At 37.0% G+C, this 21,705-nt stretch overlaps 1 protein-coding gene across 1 annotated transcript; it reads right to left on the reverse strand.

The window, feature by feature from the left end:
- Positions 1-342: 342 nt before the first annotated feature.
- On the reverse strand, positions 343-15,246 carry LOC306850705 (CCN family member 1). Its single transcript, XM_079386517.1, has 5 exons — positions 15,048-15,246; positions 12,014-12,227; positions 4,751-5,155; positions 3,482-3,660; positions 343-2,245 (listed from the first exon to the last, which is right to left on the reverse strand). The coding sequence occupies exons 1-5, from the start codon at positions 15,102-15,104 to the stop codon at positions 1,940-1,942; spliced, it is 1,161 nt and encodes a 386-aa protein (XP_079242643.1). The 5' UTR covers positions 15,105-15,246; the 3' UTR covers positions 343-1,939.
- Between the last annotated feature and the right edge of the window lie 6,459 nt (positions 15,247-21,705).

Consider the following 21,705-nt stretch of genomic DNA (forward strand, 5'->3'; position numbering starts at 1 on the left):
AGTATAATGGTTTACTCTGAAATGTTTCCAGAAATTCGTCTTATTAAACTTGCAGGCCAGTGTCGTAACCGCCATTGTTTGAGGTTAACGCATTGAGACTTGTGTGGTTGCAAATTACTGAAATGTCAACTAAAAACGCGCCTTTTCCAAAAATAGGAAATGGACTTTTATTTCCAAAAGAAGTCCTCTTGGTAATTCATGAAGTGAATTTGATTAATCTGAAGAATGTAGTTTTCTATTATTAGTAACATGTTCACTATATGGTGACTGCCTGCAACTTTTTAAACATTTTCACCTTAAATAGCTTTAATTGAACAAGTTCTGTTAAAATATTACTTGGTTGATGATATAAAGCACTTGGTTTTATTGCATTTAAACTTGATGTAAACTGAATTTGACTAGGTTGTTAAAATGGTTACAGCTGTAAAGAACTACACAGTATTACATTATAATCACGCATCTGCAATGAGTCGTTTTTACAAGCCAGTTTATTTGATGAGAGGTTGTCCTCGGTGTTAAGAGGTAAAAAATGAGAGCAACTTATACCAGACCATTTTAGACCAGACCTGAATACAAGTAAATATTGTTTTCAAAGGTATCGACGTGTGTAGCATGATGGATGTGGTATTTATGATGCATTTAATCTCATGTTGGCTGCTCAGTGTCATTTCCTGATATATTCCACTCAAGACTTTGTTTACAAGGCTGTACAAAAACTTTCTTCACGTGTTTCTCTGATTACCAATTAAGCATTATTGCAATCAATCTGATTTAAAATCAGAGAAACAGGTGAAGAAAATCCCACAGACGCACATTGGGGACCAGAAGATCGTAATTTCCTGTGCTTAATTACCAAAGTACCATGCATAATTTAATTTAAAATGACAAACTAAGTTATTTGCTTTTTATAAAGAACGTGGCATCTGAAATGTAAGTTATTTAAATGCCATTTTACTCATTTGAGATTGGGAATTCAAACAAAATAATTATTCAGTGATAACATGGTTTTTGAAATGTTTTTTTTTGTCTCAAAGCCTGATCAAACTCATTCTTCAGGGCAGATGGTGCGACGGTCAGTTCATGCACCAATGCCAGGCAGAAATAGAGACTGAAAACACAGACACCAGTGCCATTTGCAGAGGCTCTGCCATCACGTGGTAGATTACAGACCAGCGTTTGAAAGAACCGTCCCACCCATTACTTTCAAATTACATGTTTACATCAGATGCTGGTGTTTTAAACATATTTTTATTGCAAACCAAAGGGTTACTGGGTTTCTTTCTGCCCCCAAAGAAGAGGATTGTAATTAGCTGGGAGCTGAGGAGCCGACATTTTGACGCCAGGGAGCTGCGGCACTTGGCAAATATCCCTCGGTGAGCTGACGGAGCCATTGGGCTCACGAAACCAACAATCTCAGCGTCGAATCCACAAGCAGCTGAGTCAAACCTTGGGTAGCTTAAAACGACTTCCTGATGAGTTTCCCTTGTATTTGCCGGCTGTTCTTTGAACGTCAAGGCAAAGCAATCACTGCAGAAGAAGTAAAGACCAGCTCGTGTGAAGCTGAGAGTCGGTCCCACCACATTTAAGCATCTAATCAGCGTCCCGCTGAGGCAATTGTTTCCTTCAAGCCTGTTTAAAGTCTTACTTAGATTGTGCAGGTGCCTCAGAATGCATCACTGCTCGTGGTAAGGACCAGTCAATCAGAAAATCCATGGTATATATTCCCAACTGGGATTCATCCCACCCTGGATCCTTGCAGTAAGCACATCTACTCTAAGGCTCTCGGCACAAGGGATTGGAAACCCAAAATTGCCCTTTTTCCACATTGATTTGCATTATAATAAGGCCTTGGCCTAGCGTCTACTCAGAGTTACACTTCGAAACGCTACTCTATTGGATGGGGAAAGACATGGGGGCAAGTCTTTGGACAAACAAGATGTTAATCAACAAACTTGTGCATGTCACCATACAGCCAACGTTGGGGCGGGAGCGCTGCGTCGTTCAGGTGGCCACATTCATCGTTGCATTTACAGGACTGCACAAACATGACGGCCCTCTCGAAGTGCTCTCCGTCAGGGCAGACGAACAGCACTGGGGCCGTCCGTGTGCGGCGGGGCGAGCAGCATCGCCCATCCAGACACGTCCCGCAGTAGTTGGGCCGATAGAGGCGTTTGCTGCGGCAGCCAGCGTAGCGCAGACGAAGTGGTTCTGGAGACTTCTGGGTACGAGAGCATTTCCTCCCCTTCTGTTAAACAAAAACAAAAGGCAGGTTATGCTCACATCTGCAAAGGAAAACAAGTGTGCAGTGATAACGTAAGTGGGCTGAGGGACCGTTTGCGCGACAGTGTTTTCAACTAAAAATGGGAATCTTTTTGCGTTTTAGCCATTCATTTTCATGAGGGTGGCATTTTGTTGGCCAGAGAATGCACGTTTTTGAAAAGATACCCTTTTTGTAAACAACAAAAACACAAATTTGTGAAAACGGTGATGTCATACACGTGTTCCATCAGTCGTGTTTCTTTACAAAGTGACATCGCCAACTACTGGCCTGGCATCCATAATACAGCGTTTTTAGTCGTTTTCAGAAACACGTAAATTGGGATCATTTTGACAACATTGTCTGCTGTTTTTAGTACATGGTTGTCATGTAAACATACCCTAAGACTATGAAGAGTCACAATGAAACCACTTTAGCAGTGTGCACCACTGAAATTGACTTCTTGATTTTCCTTTTCTTTTTTTTAGATAAATAAAAAAAAAAAAATCTAAAAATGAAAAAAACAAGATAAATTAACTAGAGAAGCAACACTGCATTTTTTTCTTTAATATGAATGCATTTCATTCTTACTGCATTGATATATTTTTCATATTGGCAATTATGTGTTCTTGTTTTAATCATAAACTCTCTTAATTCTGAATTTTCTGAGACAACAAGAATTCTTGTCATTTTGCATTTCCAGTAAACATATGTTTAATGAAGAATGCTAGACATTTGTACTAGGAGTACAAGATAAGAATACTGAGGAAGAACAGCAGTATCTGCAGTGAAAATGTCATCATTTAAATAAAATGTTACATCATGCATGTTAACTGCTAATGTGACTCTTGTTCAAGCTACTTCCACATTCAGAAACATACCCGATACCTAATAATATTCAACAATAAGCAATGCTTTAAATAATGTTAAAAACAGACATTTTGCTTGCACATTGGAAAACACTGCAAGAGCAACATTTCCATTGTGAAACTGGTCTAGAAAGAGCCAAATGATGATTGCATGGTTTAGATTTATGGATTTAATTTAATGAATGTTTTCATATTGGTTAGTACCAGTTTGGTGCTGGTGCACCAACATAAACATGTAGTTTAGAAGCTGGTCTTTTTGGTGAAGCAAGGAAGATTTCAAGCGATTTAAGCAAACACAAACTGGTCTTTTCAGCAGATCTTGTGGTAATTCTGCAGATATCTCTGGTATGTTTACCTTTATAGGCACAGCCACAGAACTACAGGGACGAATGTTGCAGAGTCTGGTTTCCTTCAGCAGCTTGCACTGCGCGTTCTCATTGGTGACCCGAGATGAAACGCCCATCCCGCAGCTGCGTGAACAAGGCGTCCAGCTTGTCGTCTGCACAACACATTGCCGTCCGGCTTGCTTCCATGCTAGGAAGAGTGAGAGAGACGGGGTAAGTTAGTACACAGGCACCATTCAGCCAACAGGGAACACTGACGCACAGAGAAAGTGATTACGGCGCGCAGGGAAACAGCTGCCTGACAGAGGCACCGTGTGTGGGGCTGGTTCACAAGGATCTCATGGAAAAGAAGCGGCGGGCTCCTAAACACAGGCACCCACACAGAAGCACATGCAGGAGGAACTGCCACAGCTCACATTGGGACTGATTGTTAATTGAACCGAAACCCAAAAGGCAGCCAAAGGGGTCGTTCACACAGGACACATTCTTGCACTCTGCTGCACTATTTTTAATTGTTGATTTATGTAAACATGCTAAACAGACATCATTTATGGTAGTGATCACAGCCTGAACCAAGGATATTATCGTTAACAAACTAAAACTATGAAAAACACTTTTTGTAACTTAAAAATCTAAAGCATATTAAGCCTATTTAATGTTTAGGCGTCTTAAATCTCATTTTCGTTTAGTTTAACTTGAAGTATGGCAATGAACCCCACGTTTGGCTCCATGTTAAGGCAAGACTCCACAGGTAAACATGGGGAAAATGGCACTAATAGATATAAATCACACTTCCCTAGTTAATTAATCACAGTTATTTAAAACAATTGTACGTTTTCTGAAAATGTGCGTATAAATAAGCCAGTCAGACAGTACTGCTACTTAAATATGCAGTCATTTCCAGAATATAAATCTGAATATTGAATAACTCCAGGTTCAAAATTCTTGTTTCATTTTGTTGGCAAATTAGAGGGGATTTTTGATAACTTCACTCCATAAATCAGGAAATACTTTCACTATGTTTATGGAATAAAATGTTGTGTAAATCAGTATTAGTGATGTATGAACAAACTCCTCAAAAACCTTCAGAATATAGAGTGGTTTTCTTTCCACTAGTCTGAAAGAAGACATTTTATAGAAGCAAAATAGCCCAAAATCTCAAAATTGGTTTGCATTGCCTTAAAAGAATGGCCTCTTAAATATGCATGCATATTAGTTAGCATATTAGCATACATCTTAGTTACGAAACTTTGTGGGGACACACAGAACAGTGCCCTCACCTGGCAAATGCTTTCGACTGCGTGGTTTGTCCCACTTTTTCTCCACCTCTATAAGTTCGTTGCTCAGGGAGTCTTTGGGCTTGTAGGGGTACGGCTTTGGTCGGGGTTTTTTGTAGGTGTGCAGGTCAGGGAACAGATACGGAGGAGGCTGGGGCCATCTGAACACTGGTGGGAGGACGGAGGACTCGCCGTGACAGTCCACGCTGAGGCAGCACTGGCCAGGGATTTTGACCAGTCGAGGTGCAGGACAGGATGGTGATGCCAGAGGAATATCGGTGGGGCAAAGAGGCACGCAGCCCACTGCCCCATCGATACAGGTGCACTGGTGTTTGCAGCCTGCGTGGAAGTTTTCTCCATTCTGATACATGCGCCCGTTGTATTCACAAGAGCGTCCTTCTAGTTTGGCTGAAAAGACAAAGGACAGACAGGAGCAGGACTCAATTGAAGGGAACTGATGTTAAAATTAGATAAATTATTTTAGTTATTTTTAAGTTTTATTAATTACAGTGTATTTATTTTTTCTGTGTAAATAAATGTTGTCCCAGTTAGCAGCGAATGTTCTTAGAACGTCCTTCAAGGTTCTTTCAGTAATGTTAATAGAACATTTGTTTGAAAATTAACAGAAAAACTTTTATACATTGCAGTCAATCGATTAAAAAAATTAATTAAATAAAAATTATAAATGCATACAACTAAATTTCAAAACTTAACATTTAATTGAAAAACAAAAAAAGTAAAGCTAAAAACAATTCAATAATATAATATATATATATATATATATATATATATATATATATATATATATATATATATATATATATATATATACACACACACACACAGTGCCCTCCATAAGTATTGGAGCAGTAAAGACAAAATTGCTCTGTTGGCTGTGGAGTCATTTGCAAATATGATTAAAAGATGAATATGAGACAAAACTACAGAATGTCACATTTTATTATTAGCCGTTTCAACACATAGATGTTTTACCAAATAAAAAGAGCAGCACTTTTAGAGTTCATCCCTCTCATTGTTGTGAGCATAAGTATTGGGATAGTTGAACATAAGGCAGATATAAAAGATTAAAAGCTATTATTTAGTTGCAGATCCCTTGCACACAATCACAGCAGTGAGTCTGTGACCCATAGACATCACCAGACTCTTGGTCTCATCCTTTGAAATACTTTCCCCAGCCTTTAATGAAGCCAATTCCAATTGTTGCTTGTTTTGGGGAGTTTCTGCCTTTCCTCTCTAGCTGGTGAAATTCATGTTCAATCGGATTTAAATCTGGAGATTGACTTGGGCAATCTAAGACTTTCCATTTCTTTGCTCTTATAAATTCCTTGACTGAACTGGCAAGGTATTTTGGGTCATTGTCCTGATGCAATATGAAGCACTCCCCAATGAATCTGATGTCATTTTCTTGAATATTGGTAGGCAAGATGGTTTTGTACCCTTCCAAATTCATTCTGCTACTGTCATCATACATTAAGTCATCAGTAAAGTTGAGAGGGCCTGTTCCAGAGACAGCCATGCACGCCCATGCCATGACACCACCTCCACCATGCTTTACAGATGAGGCTGTATGCTTGGGATCATTGCAGTTCCCTTTTTTCTCCACATTTTTGCTTTCCCATCACTTAGATAAAGGTTCATCTTTGTCTCATCGGTCCATAAACACAGTTCCAAAACTCTTCTGGCTCACCTTTGTGCTTTTTTGCAAACTCTACTCTTGCTTTTCTGTTTTTGGTGCTGGTCAGAGGTTTGCATCTTGCTGTGTAGCATCTGTAATTCTGTGTCAAAGTCTCCTGAGGACAGTAGATTGTCAGAGCATCACCCCAGCTTTCTGGAAGTTGTTGGTGATTTTACAGACACGTCTTTTAGGATTCATTTTCACAGCTTTTATGATTGGTCTGTAATCAACTACTGTTGTTTTCTCAGCCGATCAGGGGTGCGTTTCCCAAAAGCATCGTTAGCTAACTATGGTGGTAAGTCCCATTGAACTCTATTGGTAACGATGTAACTTGCGACCATAGTTGCTTTTGGGAAAGGCACCCCAGGTTGTTGGTGGTTTCCCAACTCTTGATTTCTCCAAGCCCTTTGTTTTTGCCAGAGCTCTTCCTCTTTTCTTTTAGCATCCAAATTGCTTGCATTTCTCTCAAAGTCAGCTCCCTCATCTTCATCCTGGTTTGTGTGTGTCATCATCGAATGCAAGATTCAGAATACAGAAGTAATGGATATAACTGATACGACACATTCCCTGCTTTTAATATCTGAAGAATTAATGCAACAGGACACAGCTGATCACTTAGAAAGACTTGTGAGGCAACTGCTCCAATACTTATGCTCACATCAGATAGAGGGATGAAACTCTAAAAGTGCTGAACTTCTTAGCTGGTAAAACATCTACAGGTGCATCTCAAATTAGAATGTTGTGAAAAAGCAAATTTTTTCTTCTAAGTTATTTCAAAAAGTGAAAATTTCATATATTTTAGATTCATTGCATGTAAAGTAAAACCAGTGTTGGGTGTAACGCGTTACTAAGTAACGCGTTACTGTAATTAAATTACTTATCCACTGAAAAAGTAAAGTAAGGGATTACTGTTCATTTTTAGGTAATTTAATTACAGTTACTTATAAAGTACTTGCGTTACATACAGTAAATAATTTCAACAGTTCTAAAAGCAATATTGAATTTGAAATCTAAATTTACCGTCTAAAGATATTGAATGCAGCGGCTTTAACCCTCCGCGTGCGGGTGCGTTCACTTTCAGATTTTCCTGATTCACAGAGAAACCTTAAATACTCAAATCAGGGCCGGCACCAAGAGGGGGCATTCGCGGGCAGAGTTACCGTGCCCCCCACTTTCCATCCTCTCCCCTTCATGCTGAACGTGATCGTTTCGAAAGCGAAAGTGAAACCGGTAAAACAGCGCACATAAGAAAGCGATTGCACGCTTTAGCGAGCATCAGAAACTGCACGCAATCACAGATTGCACGCTCCCCCCCCCCCCCCCGACCACACACATACACACACACACACACAAAACGTGATTTGTGCCCCCCCCCCAGAAATTCAAATGCCCCTCTGATGGAGGTGCCCTGGCGCCAGCTCTGACTCAGATACATATAAGACTAAAATCAATAGAATCTAAAAATCTTGAAGTGTCTACTTGACACTTGAACGAATTCAAATTAAAAACTAATGTTTCTGATTATGCAATCCGTATGAAACTAAAGCAAGGCACAGTCTTTCCCGTGTCTGAGCTCATTATATGCAGTCACCTGCGCGCATATGCCCTCACCTAGATACAAAAAAAAAAAAGTAAAATATTAAGAAAAAAAAAAATCATCTAATATTCATCATTTTTGAAAGAAGACCTGCTATGAGAAATTTGCCTCATAAGAACAGCGCGATCTGACATTATGCAGCAGAGAAGATCATTTCTGTAATTTATTCTTTCCTACATTAGTTAACGTGTTATTTTGACATAAACCTGTACAGATTTTACTAGTTGGGCTTTTCCTCAACCTCTTGCCAAACTGAAATGTATTGTTTAACTTTTAAGCCTTTTTGTTATTCAGATATTTTGCAGAGTATTTCTATTTGTTAACCAAAGGTGGTTACATTTTTTTCATAAAAATGTTTAAGTATTACAGTTGTTTTAAAGCTAAAAGGCTAAACTATTCTATGTTTGACTCGAATTGAAAGAATATAGAGTTTAATTTATATTAAGGTTTATAGGGATTTTAAGATGTAGCCTAATTAGTGATTTGAATAATTAAGTTACTTATTGAGTAACTAAGTTACTTTTCAGATAGAGTAATTAGTAAAGTAATTTAAATACAATATTGATGAAGTAATTAGTAACTGTAATTAATTACTTTTTGAAAGTAACTTACCCAACACTGAGTAAAACATTTTAAAAGTTTGATGATTAGAGCTTACAGCTGATGAAAGTAAAAAATCAGTATCTCAAAATATTAGAATATTTACATTTGAGTTTCAATTAATGACCATCTCTACAGTATAAATTCCGGGTATCTCTTGTTCTTTGAAACCACAATAATGGAGAAGACTGCTGACTTGGCAATGATCCAGAAGACGAACATTGATGCCCTCCACAGAGAGGGTAAGTCACAGAGAGTCATTACTGAAAGGGGTGGCTGTTGACAGAGTGCTGTATCAAAGCATATTAAATGCAAAGTTGACTGGAAGGAAGAATTTGGGTAGGAAAAGGTGCACAAGCAACAGGGATGACCGCAAGCTTGAGAATATTGTCAAGCAAAGCTGATTCAAACACTTGTGAGAGCTTCACAAGGAGTGGACTGAAGCTGGAGTCAGTGCATCAAGAGTCTCCACGCTCAGACGTCTTCAGGAAAAGGGCTACCAAGCCACTTCTGAACCAGAGACAGCGTTAGAAACGTCTTACATGGGCTAAAAAGAAAAAGAACTGGACTGAAAAAAGAAACACTTTTTCACACAGGGCCATGGGGGTTTGGATTGGGTTTTCCCTTCATAAAAAAAGCCCTTCATTTAAAAACTGCATGTTGTGTTTACTTGTGTTATCTTTTATTAATATTTAAATTAGTTTGATGATCTGAAACATTAAAGTGTTACAAACATGCAATAAAATAAAAAAATCTGGAAGGGGGCCAACACTTTTTCACACCACTGTGTGTGTGTATGTATATATATATATATATATATATATTTAATTTCCATTTAGTTTGTTGAAGTATTAAAATAATTCAAATTAAATAAAACTAAAATAAACTAATTTTTTTAAATAAAAATATAACAGATACAAATAAGATAAAAATAAAATGCTCATATATATATATAAATAAATAATGTCAATGATTATCATATTAATCATTGTCTCTAGCCATTCAACATTGTTATATTTGAGAGCTATCAATTTTAACATTTATTAGACTTTAAAAAAAAAAAATCACAACTTTTAATTTAGGTGAACTTAAAACGATCTTCACATAAAGCCATTATAATAAATGTCATATTTACCTGTGCCCTTCAGCATGTAGGAAATATGCAGAAATTGAATAAAGTTATCAAACACTAAATTCTAAATTAAATGTAGATGAATCCTTAAGCTACAAAAGTTATTGATTTCCTTTTTTTTCTTTTGTTCTTTGATTAACAGACATCACAGCAGCTGGTTATTAGGTGATTTGTTTGCTATGACTTTAAGAGATGCCGCTGCTGAATGTGGCGTGGATCTGACGCATGCTTTAATATGAAATGATACAGGCTACAGCACTTGCTGCTGTATTTGTGTGTGCAATTGAAAAGCACGCACTACAAGCAGACTATAACGGCTGACAGGACAGGGCAATTCATTTTTACTGACTAATGGCCTACTCATCTGGCCACAGTTCACTGATTTTCTACTGAAGATCCTCGTTAACTGTACTGTTTCCGCGCTCGTTTGTCTGAGACTAAGTGGAGCGCATGTCTTAAAGGTCTCCTGTTTGATGTTGTTCTGCATCTAGAAACACAATTCTTCAATAAAAGCGACAGAAGCAGCAGTTGTGAGTGTGGCCAACCCTAGCCCTGCCCCATATTAACTGCGTTAACTATTTTTATGCCCTTATACTGGAAAAATTAATTGCCTGCGTTAATGCACAAATTTTGACAGAACTATTTAAAATATTTTTTTTTAAAAACCTACATTTTGAATGTTCAGAGAACATTCAGAAATAACATTTTCATAACCTAACGGTTATGCAAATCACTCTTGAAACATCTATTTGTTAGCTACGGTCTCAGTATTTCATGTTGTTTTCCAGTAAAAATATCTAAACATTCTTTAGATAAACTGCCATTAATTTTGACGTCTTTTGAATAATTTGCATTGAACTATCGTCCAGAAGATGACCTGCACAGAGTGACAGTAAGGGGTTAAACAGAGAGTGACACTCTATCCTTTGCTTTTATGAGAGAGGCTCTATGTTTAGGGCAGAGTGGAATTTTGACTTGTTTACGATGTCGTTGAGAGTCAGATAGTCTTTGGGTGTGTGAGACGCCCCCTAAAACCCCCCTTTAGTCCAACTCAAATAACTGCCTTAATATAGAAACTAGCCCAGTGCACAAACTATCCTCTGTATGTGAGGAAATGAATGTGCATGTCTTAATAAAGATAAACCCTGAAGCCCAGGGTGACCAAACTACATCAGTCCTCTTTATAACCCAAGTTAGAATGACATTATTCAGCAGCTTGTCGTTCAGTTTATTATTTATGATAATTGTTGGAAGGTTTGGAAATTACTTGAATTAATCCAAACCCTTCAATAAATATAATAATTTTTGAAAATAAAATTAGATCATTTTTTTTAGACAATATATCCTATTGAAACAGGAAGTTTGGGTGGGACATCAAAGGCTTTGTTAATTTTTTGTAAATTTCCAGTAGCCTTTAGTTTGTCATAGCCAAACAAAACACATTTAAATTAATTTGCATTAGAATATATTGTTATACATTTATGGTAGTGCTGTCAATTAATTAATCGCATCCAAAATAAAAGTTTTTGCTTACATAATATATGTGTACTGTGTATATTTATTACGTGTATATATAAATACACACATACAGTATATATTTTTTAAATATTTACATGTATATACATTTATATATTTATATTCTTATATGCATGTGTTTGTATTTATATATATATATATATATATATATATATATATATATATATATATAAAATAATAAAAACACTATACACACATTGTGTAAACAAACTTTTATTTTGGATGCAATTATCGTGAATAATCATTTGACAACACTAATTTATGCTAATGAAAATGTATTTAAATTTATGAAATTATTTTATATCATCAAATTCATCATCACCATCACATTTTGTGATAAACACTAATGCAAAATCATTATAAATTTATTTTGGATATGTGCAAGTAAATATTTAAATTTATAAGAAAAACATTTTAATTTTCTTTAGAATATTGTGATTTATAGGCGAACGAAAATTCATTGCAATTTAAAATGTTTTACATTAAAAAATAAATATTTTATTAATTTAATATGTATTAGCATATATTGCAATACATGCAAATGATATATACTAATGAAAATAAATAGAAATTAAAATATATATATTTTCTACATTATAAATTAATCTACACATACACACACACACTATTGCAAATTAATTTATATCTATACAATTATTTTTTAAGATTCCCAAAATCAAAACTTGGGTTGTTTTGCTCACTCACCCCGGCAGATTCCATGGATACTGGTCACATCGTTGCCATAGTTACACTCCAGGCCCTTGTGATGGTCACAGGGTTTGCCTTCATGGCAGTCATCGTTCAGCTGGGCAGCACAAACCTTACAGCAGCCGCAGCCATCGGGCACCGCACTGACGCCCGGCGGGCACACGGGCCGCTCCGCCGGACACTTACACACCTTAGGACACCTCGCTTGCACCTGCAGACCGGAGACAGACAGACAGTGTCAGAGAGACAGATACAGAGCTCAGTTTGAGCTTGGTGCAACTTAATGTTGCCAGACAAAAACTTTTAAATAAAATAAATTAATACAATGATCATTTCTGAATATTTAAAGGGATGCTGTCATCATTTACTCACACTCAAGTTGTTCCAAACCTGAGTTCATTTATTTACATTGAAACAAATGACATGTATTAATAATGGAAAGGTTATCGCAATGTTAATAGAATGTTCCTTCAACGTTATCTGATCTTTAATAATGTTCTGAATCTTTAAGCACAAAAACATTATACATTGTTCATGGAAAGCTTTTTAAAAACATTTTAATTTGACATTCATCTAACATCTCACTACTAGTTTCAGAACTTTTAGAGAACATTCAAAACTAATGCGCATAATGTTTGAAAATGATCAAATAATAAACTTACATGCATCAGACTTTGGTTTGAAGCTAAACTCCATTTTTTTACAAATACTTTACAAAATTATTCAAGTGGATAAGTGCAATGGCTATTGAATCATAAAAAAGTACTATCGCCATAGCATTTGTTTTAGGATTTAATTGTATCCAAAATAAAAATGTTTTATATATATATATATATATATATATATATATATATATATATATATATGTGTGTGTGTGTACTGTATATATGTGCATATATATAAAAACACATGTAAATATTTAAGGAATATTTACATATTATGTAATACAAACTTTTATTTTGGATGCAATTAATTGTGATTAATTGATATTTTTTACAGTACTAATAGTAATAATTTTCATTCTTCACACTTTTTTAATATAGACGTGTGTGTGTGTGTGTGTGTGTGTCTGTGTCTGTGTGTGTGTCTGTCTGTGTGTCTGTGTGTATCTGTCTGTGTGTGTGTGTCTGTGTGTCTGTGTGTGTCTGTGTGTCTGTGTGTGTCTGTGTGTCTGTGTGTCTGTGTGTCTGTGTGTGTCTGTGTGTGTGTGTCTGTGTGTGTCTGTCTGTGTGTCTGTCTGTGTGTCTGTGTGTGTCTGTGTGTCTGTGTGTGTCTGTCTGTGTGTGTCTGTGTGTGTCTGTCTGTGTGTGTCTGTGTGTGTCTGTGTCTGTGTGTGTGTGTGTCTGTGTCTGTGTGTGTGTGTGTGTGTGTCCGTCCCTGGAGAAAACTAGTCTTAAGTCTCTGGGGTATATTTGCAGCAATGGCCAACAATATATTGTATGGGTCAAAATGATAAATTTTTCTTTTATGCCAAAAATCATTAGGATATTAAGTAAAGATCATGTTCCATGAAGATATTTAGTCAATTTCCTATTTTAAATCTATTAAAACTTAATTTTTGTTGAGTAATATGCATTGCTAAGAACTTCATTTGGACAACTTTAAAGGAGATTTTCCTCAACTTAATGGGAATGTTAAAAAAGCATCCTTAGAACACATTATCATACAACATTGTTTGGAGAACAAATTTTTGGAAAATATTAAAGGAAACATTCCATTTTACAATCTGCAAGCATTATGGGAACGTTAATTTTTAATGTTCTCTGAACATTCCAACATAGGAAAAGAAAACCCCTGTTGAATAAAAAAACAGCATATGCTGGTTAGGTATGTTTTGAAGCATGGCTGCTGGTTTGAGCTGGTCCTTAGATGGCCATGAGCTGATTTAAGCTGGTCAAGTGCTAGTCATGTGCTGGTCCTAAGCTGGTCCTAAGCAGGAGCTAGTTGCTCATGACCAGCTAAGGACCAGCTCAAACCAACAGCCATGCTTCAAAACATACCTAACCAGCATATGCTGTTTTTTTTCAACAGGAAAGAAACATTCCATGAATGAGGTATGATGTTTTTGCGCTAATAATTTGATAACGTTTTTAAAGACAAGATAACTTTGAATGAACATTCAATGTTGAGACAACCTTTCCGCCAGAACGTTATGAGAATGTTTCCTGTTAGTTGGGATGAGCCCGATTCATTTTCACAATGTAATTTCTCTCTGGGAAAGCAGTGTTTCGTCATTCCAAAGGGTTTTTCCATTAAAGCCAATTTCCACTGGATCATTTCCGATAGCGCTGCACCTGTTTCCTCAGCATCTCCATCGCTGTGTGAAATACCCAGCCAAGCCCTCTGAGAATGACCGCCGTGCCAGGCATCTTAAACTCAGAGGAGATGAGCTCTTGAGTCACTAGGGACCCATATGTGGATCTGAGCTCTGAGATCAAAGCATAACTCGGACCCTCCCTGACCGATTCTGGCCGGTGGGGTTAATGGAGCGGGATGGAGGGCTGGATTGTTGTGCTTGGGTTATTTTGAGCCTGTTCTCATCTATTTCTGAACAGCAGAAACCATGAGGATGGTCAAACTCTCTCAGGTGTGCAGATCACACACATATATATATATATGAAGAGTTCAGATGCAAAAGCTTCTAAGTGACATCTGAAATTTTCTTGTAAAATTAGCATTTTTCTCAGGCGTTTATGTTCAGTTATTTCACTATAATGGGAATGAAAAGAACATATTCATTGCCATTCAAGTGAAATTACTGAACCCGCACACATAAGTATGATAAAAATTTTCATTTTAGAGGAAAATTTCAAACAGCATTTAAAGGTTTTTGCACACACGCACACACACACACACATATACATATACACACACACACACACACACACACACACACAATTATTGTTAATATTAAAATACTATTATTTTATGCGACTGATAAATGATCTGTTTCTCTCTGCATTTTATTATGATTTATTATGATTGAAATGCAATGAACTCTTGCTCTTTACATTAAACTCTTGTGACTTACCGTCGTGCAGATGATCAGTACAACCACCAACAGACACATTAAATCCCTCATCTTCATAATACACCTTTCAATGTCCACGGAAGTCCGAATAAAGCGCTTCAGCTCTCACAGATAAGCGTTAATAATCCAGACAGGCGCGTTTATTCCAGCACGATAAAGTAAAGCACTGAAGTTCCTAACACTTGTTTCTTACTGCAGTGAGTCTTTATACGGGTGAACTGGGATTTTATCCGAAGCCCCGCCCCCACCACCAATCAGAGCGCGGCTGTGTGGCGAGGATTCCAAAAGGGGCGTGGCCTGACAGTCGAGGCGGGGTTCTGAGAATTCGGGGCGTGGTCAGCGATGAATGCAGTCATTCATAAAACGACTTCATTCCAGAGAGGAGCTGCTGTCTGCTGTTTATTGACTTATGTTTTAATAAAAATATTATGGATGCTTTAAAGTCTCTTTCACACGCATAGCTCTGTCCGATGTGTGCTTTGTACAAGGCTAGATAAATATACTCAGCTGTGTGATGTTTGCAGCATTAATAGAGCCGTGGCCACAAAAAACAAGCAGACTGATGGAGAGATAGATCAGATGAATTCAACAGTCACTCTCTCACACACACACGTGTGAGAGAAAGAGGTCAAATTAAAGTAAACGTAAACCCAAATGTATTCAGATTTGAATGTACTTTCGATGTTTCTCAGGCCAGGTCATGTTTTCAGTCATTTCCTCAGGAGTGGAAAAGCTCAGCATGGCAAACACACTGCACATGAAGGATGGATGGAGTGATGTGAAAAAAAGGTGTGGGTGGAGGAGTGTGAGGACCAGATCAAACAGATCGTCAAAAACAAGTCTGTGGAAAAACAGCGAGAGATGGAGGCCAGAGGTTGAACCTAAGAACATGAGGAAAGACTGAGCAAAGGTACAAACACAGAGAGACAGAAGGAAAGACTTTCAGACTTTTGAACGTCATTAACTGGAAAGAAAGAGTCTGAAATGATTCCACAGGTACTTTAGTGTCAGTCATCACATAAACACAAATTCATTCAGCAACAAAATTATTTCTCAGTACAAAGTAATTTATAAATACTTGAAACAGATACTATGTAAATACATATTAATATTTATAGTTGTATATTCAGTACTTAAAAGTGTACATAAGTCTTAATTTTTGCCATATAAATTCATTTTGTTGTTGTAATTTTTGCAAAGTTGTACTTTTTTCGAAATGTATATAACTTTAAGTTTTTAATTATTCTCTCTAATTAATAAGTAGAATTAAAAGCTTAAGAAAAAATGTGTATTACATTTTGTTTTTAATTCTGCTTATTTTTTGGAAATGTTCAATACTTTGTATTTAATTCAACTTCAACGTAATGTTTCAATATATATATATATATATATATATATACATATATATGTATATATATTAAATTATTTATTTAGAGATGCTTATTACTTAGAAAAACATCTGTGTGCTGGAGCTTTAGTGTCTGAGGTGAAATACCAAGAGGGATATCACACATCCAAATCACATCTCAAGATTCCCATGAAGCCAAATATTGTTGTTAATATGAAGAGGCTTTCCTGACCGTAAGAACCACTAAGGAGCCTTTATTTTGGATGTTGTGTAACACACTGCTGGACCGTCTTGCTCCACTCCAGCAGAGACGAACCAAGATAAAGAGAGAGAGGAATTTTAGTCTGTGGGTTATTTTTAACCCAGAACAGGAACTGCTGTGTTGACTCCCCAAACACACACCTGACACCGCCGGAAACAGAGTTTCTGCAGAGACAGTCACATGACCTGTGAGGCTCTGATGATTAATATCACGACTCCATTCAGGGGTCATTAACTGATAAGAAGGGCTGAGATGAAGCGAAGGAACATTCTTGTGTTAAAAGTAAAACACATCTGCCATATTATTAGTGGTGCCATCTTTGTGTTCCTGGTGGTTTCATAATGTAAGAAAAAAGAACAAACAATTTTATTAATTTTTATTTATTTATTTTGCTACTAGCCTACAAACAAATATATTTTAGGCTACATCTTGAATATACACTATATTGCCAAAAGTACTGGTCACCCCTTCTAATGAACAGTTTTGACTACTTTAGTAATTTTTATGAGTACAAATCTTAATGTTAAAGCATATTATGATATTCTAGGGAATTGTGTGCTTCTGTAATAGCAACACTTTGGACAGGACAAAAACCAAAAACTCATCACCAAACACCAATGACTTGTATAGACACTATAAGGACAAAAGTGTTGGGACCCCCTTCTTTAGAACAGAAAAAGGCACTAATAAAACTGTGGCAACAAACATAATATTCATGTATTTAAAAATTGTATTTCCATCTCTGTTGCAACAGTTTTGGACGTGTCTAAAATGACAGAACCCTTATGTACAAGTCATTGGTGTTTGGTGATGAGTTTTTGACTCAAGGTCTGCATTTAAAGTCACACCAGAGGAGTTCAGCTGGGATCAGGACTTGGCTTTCTGCAGACCAGTCAAGTTCTTCCACACTGACTCAATCAATCATGTGTTTTTGAACCGTGCCTTATACACAGAGACACTGTCATGTTAGAATAGAAAAGGGCCCTGTCCAAACTGTTGCTATAAAATTAGAAGCACACAATTCCCTAGAATATCATTATATGCTTCAACATTAAGATTTATACTCATAGAAATTACTAAAGTAGTCAAACATGTTCATTAGAAGAGGGTGACCCAATACTTTTGGCAATATAGTGCATGTGCACTTTAATTATTTTCACACTTAGCATTTTAGTCATTTTTAATCATGAAAATCATGTCATAGGCCTATAAAGTAAAATAATCTGATATGTTTAGGCAAGGGCGTAGGTTTGCTTTCGACATTGGTGGGGACATAAACCCAATGATATGTGAAGCTAATGAAGTTGGTACATATCGCTACTGGTCAAAAGTCATAGTGACCAGAATCACCGCTGTTTTGAACTTTCTTTCTTTCTTTTTTAACCCGTCACAGCCTCAGTGGTGACCGATCATTCAGTCCCTCATTGCATCGATTTACCGCGTCACACACACTTCAGCTGATGCTGTCACAGAGAGCCGCCTTGTTCTGCCTCCTTCCCGTCTTTCCACCGGTAGCCCGCAAACATCCCAGAAATGCCTGTTATTTCCGCTCCTGTGTTTGTTTGGCAGGCGTGAACACATGAAACGCGTCAGAGCCGTGTGTTCGGCGCACACTCTCACCGCGCCGCAGCGACATCTATGACAGATGGAGATGAAAAACAGCAGCATGAGCTTATACAGAACTGGCTTCTCGGTTCCAATTCTTTTACATTGTTTTTCTAAATACACAGTAGACATGTGTTTGACTGTTGTGCTCTTTTACATTGTCACGTGCATGACGCAAAAGAAAAGTGAGTGAAGTTGTTCTTCAAATTCACTCTGAATGTCTTCTCTGGTGTTCTCTTTTATTACATGCAAATACTTTTTATTTAATCCAAGGTGGGCATGTATTGAGGTTTGAGGCATTGCTGACCCAATAGCGATATCTTGTGGCCTGAATATGTCATTTGCGTCCTGATTTTTCATGTCATTTTTGTCAGGCAAAGCAACTGGATCTCTCAGTGAAATGACATTACAATCATTTCTAGATTTAAAATCAGTGGTATGAGGATTTCAGTCCTTCTCACTGACTTGGTTTAGTCTGTTTCATATGGTCCCTCATCATGATCAAGTCCATTTATTTTATGCTGTTTCTCTGCTTGTGTGAAACTCGTGCATTTCTCCAAGCATTGCATTTGCCCATATAGTCTTTTTTTTGTATGCACGTGTATTCTGCTAGTGACTAACCTACCTTTCTTTTGGCTGAAAACAACTTCCTCTTCATGCTTCACTGATTCACCCATCATCATTATCTTGTTCTGCTGCTAAATTAGTCTTTTCATTGATTTTTTTTTCAGACATATTGACATTATAACCTACTTCTGCTTACACATTTAAGCCCACCGTTGATAGTTGTCATTTTCCTTTTGTGAGTATTTTTTTCTAGATTGTTATCCATGTTTGATGTCTCAATGACATGCAAGCTAACAACCAAATAAAGGATTTCAAGGTGAAAAACTTCACTTCCTTCCTGTCACTGTAACATGTCTGTTTCTTCCCTTGTGACCTAGTAATGGCTGTTATGTTTATTAATTTAATATTATTATTCAATAAATAATATTTATATAAATAATAGTAGTGTTTAATAATATTATATAGGCACTGCGTCATGATCTGTCCCTATATTGAAGCTATCCTATACTAAAGGGTTGTTTATTTATATTATTTATTTATTTATTTTCAAAGAACATACAATGTAAACAGCATTGGGGAATAGTACAGATCTTATAATACATGATAAAGTAATAAATTCTACAAATGAAACATCCCACGAAGAACTATTAAATTTAATGTGTTATCAATTATACTGGAGCCAGTATTACTGTCATGAATCCTGTCCATGGACTTCCATCCGCTTGTGATTGGAGGTTGCCCTTCCATTACATTGACTCTCACACTATACAGACTGTTACATGTCACTCCGGACTACAGTCCCCATCATCCATTGCACTGATTACACACACACAGCTGCATCCAATCAGACACGCTTTACAAGCCCTGGACTTCCTCTATGGGATCTCTGAGTATTGTTCTGCGTTTATCACTCTCCTAGTGGTAGCTGGTGGTTTCCTGTTAAAGTTTAGTTTAGTCTTGTTCTTTTCTTAAGTTTACAGCCTGCCTTGGGTTTTTCTCTCTCCTTGTCGTTTGGACTCTGTTTGCCCCTGCCTGGACTATTACTGTGCATTTGGATTATCTCTCTTTGTTTTGCCCCCTTGGATTATGTTCACCGCCGATCGACTCCGTCTGTTCACTGCCAGTTTTGCCAATTTAGCTATTTTGTAGCTAGATTTAGCGACTTCCCCACCCCTTTTGAGACTTTTTTTCAAAAGTTTAGGGACAAATATAGCAACTTCTTGGTGCAACCTTATCTAAGTTCTCATCTTGCCCACTGATCAGCTTTATGTAGATCAGTGAATTTGGCATGATGATGTCATCTAGTGACATTTAGCTACCAGCTTTCAATTGAAAGCAGTTGGCAACACTGTGGACTGCTCTTGTGTTTTGCCCGTGCCATACCGGTTAGCTGGTGTTTTGAACCTGCCTGTGTTTTTGACCATGTCTCTGTCTAATAAAGCTTGCAAATGGATCTGCACATCTCTCGTCTCGTTCGCCCAGTTACACTCTCTCTCATTTTTGAGAAAATGACTGTAATGCAATATAATATAATAAATATATAAATAAGTTGGCACCTGTGACTAGCCAGTAACAAATGATTATTTAGTGATCTGCACAGGGATGATTTCACTCTAACGATGCTGTTGCATTTGTCGAGGAGAATCCAGTGGTGTTCAGATGAAGGTCCAGCACAGCTGGATAAGTTATTATTAATTGAGCCTGAAGTGCTTCACAAACTCTATTCAGACCTTCTGTAGATAACTTCTGCCTTAATTTTTGATTTCTATAGCTTTGAAACTCCCCTTGAATGTTAATAGACATCATAATGACTTGTGATTAGTATCCATTTAACCCTTTAAATCCTAGTTAGTTTTGAAAGTGCACACAGTTAGCCGTGCACTGCGTGTGCTGCATTGTGGCGTGTGAGATGTGTGCTAAAGCACAGCATGGACTCTGTTCTCTTCTCTCTGTCCTCATGAGAGCTGAGACGCTTCAGATCCTGCTACAGCTTCATTAGAGCTGCTTCTAGATTTCAGATGGGTAATGTAGGCATATACTCTGCAGACTATTTCATACATTTATTTCTGTTTTCTTGTAGGACGATGCAGAACAGATGGAAAGGCAGAAACTGGTTTGATGTCTTTGTAAGTGCTGCTCGCCTCTCCAAACACTGACACACTGCAAAAAAATGCTTTTGACTTAGATTTTTGTATATCTAAAAATTCTTAAATCAAGAAGGATTTTCTAGACAAGTAAAAATAGTCTTGTTTTCAGAAAAAAACAAGTCAAAATTACATGAGTTTTGCTTGAAACAATCTGTCAATGGGGTAAGAAAAATAATCTTGTTTTCTGTTTGACATAAGATTATTTTTCTTACCCCATTGGCAGATTATTTTGCTCAAAAACTCACTTAATTTTGTCTATTTTTTTCTGAAAACAAGACAATAATTTTTACTTGTCTAGAAAATCCTTCTTGATTTAAGAATTTTTAGATATACAAAAAAATCACCACGTAAGATATGTTTTGAGTGCTGGGATCTGTATGGGATTCTGGTGTGCTGGTGGACCAGCATATGATATCTTTTAGGCGCTATTATGATCCCATCAGCTCATTAGTAGAGACTGTAATAGATACAAAATGTTCAGTGCTGGTTCTCTTCCAGGACAGGTTTGAAAACCCTTGAGCTAGACAACAGCATTCCCGAACTAACCAGCATAAACAAGTTTGGACTAGTGTGGAATTCATGGTTTATAATGGATTTTTCAAAAGGGCAGACCCTGGAGAAACTCTGTGAAAAATTAAAAAACAATAAATAAATCCATTGCAAAAAAAAGTTGGGCAAACTTAAAAGTTTAAGGCAACCAGCTTCAGCAGATTTGAGTTTTCTCAACTT

Source organism: Barbus barbus (genome assembly GCF_936440315.1).
Source record: "Barbus barbus genome assembly, chromosome: 3".
Classification (NCBI taxonomy): Eukaryota; Metazoa; Chordata; class Actinopteri; order Cypriniformes; family Cyprinidae; genus Barbus; species Barbus barbus.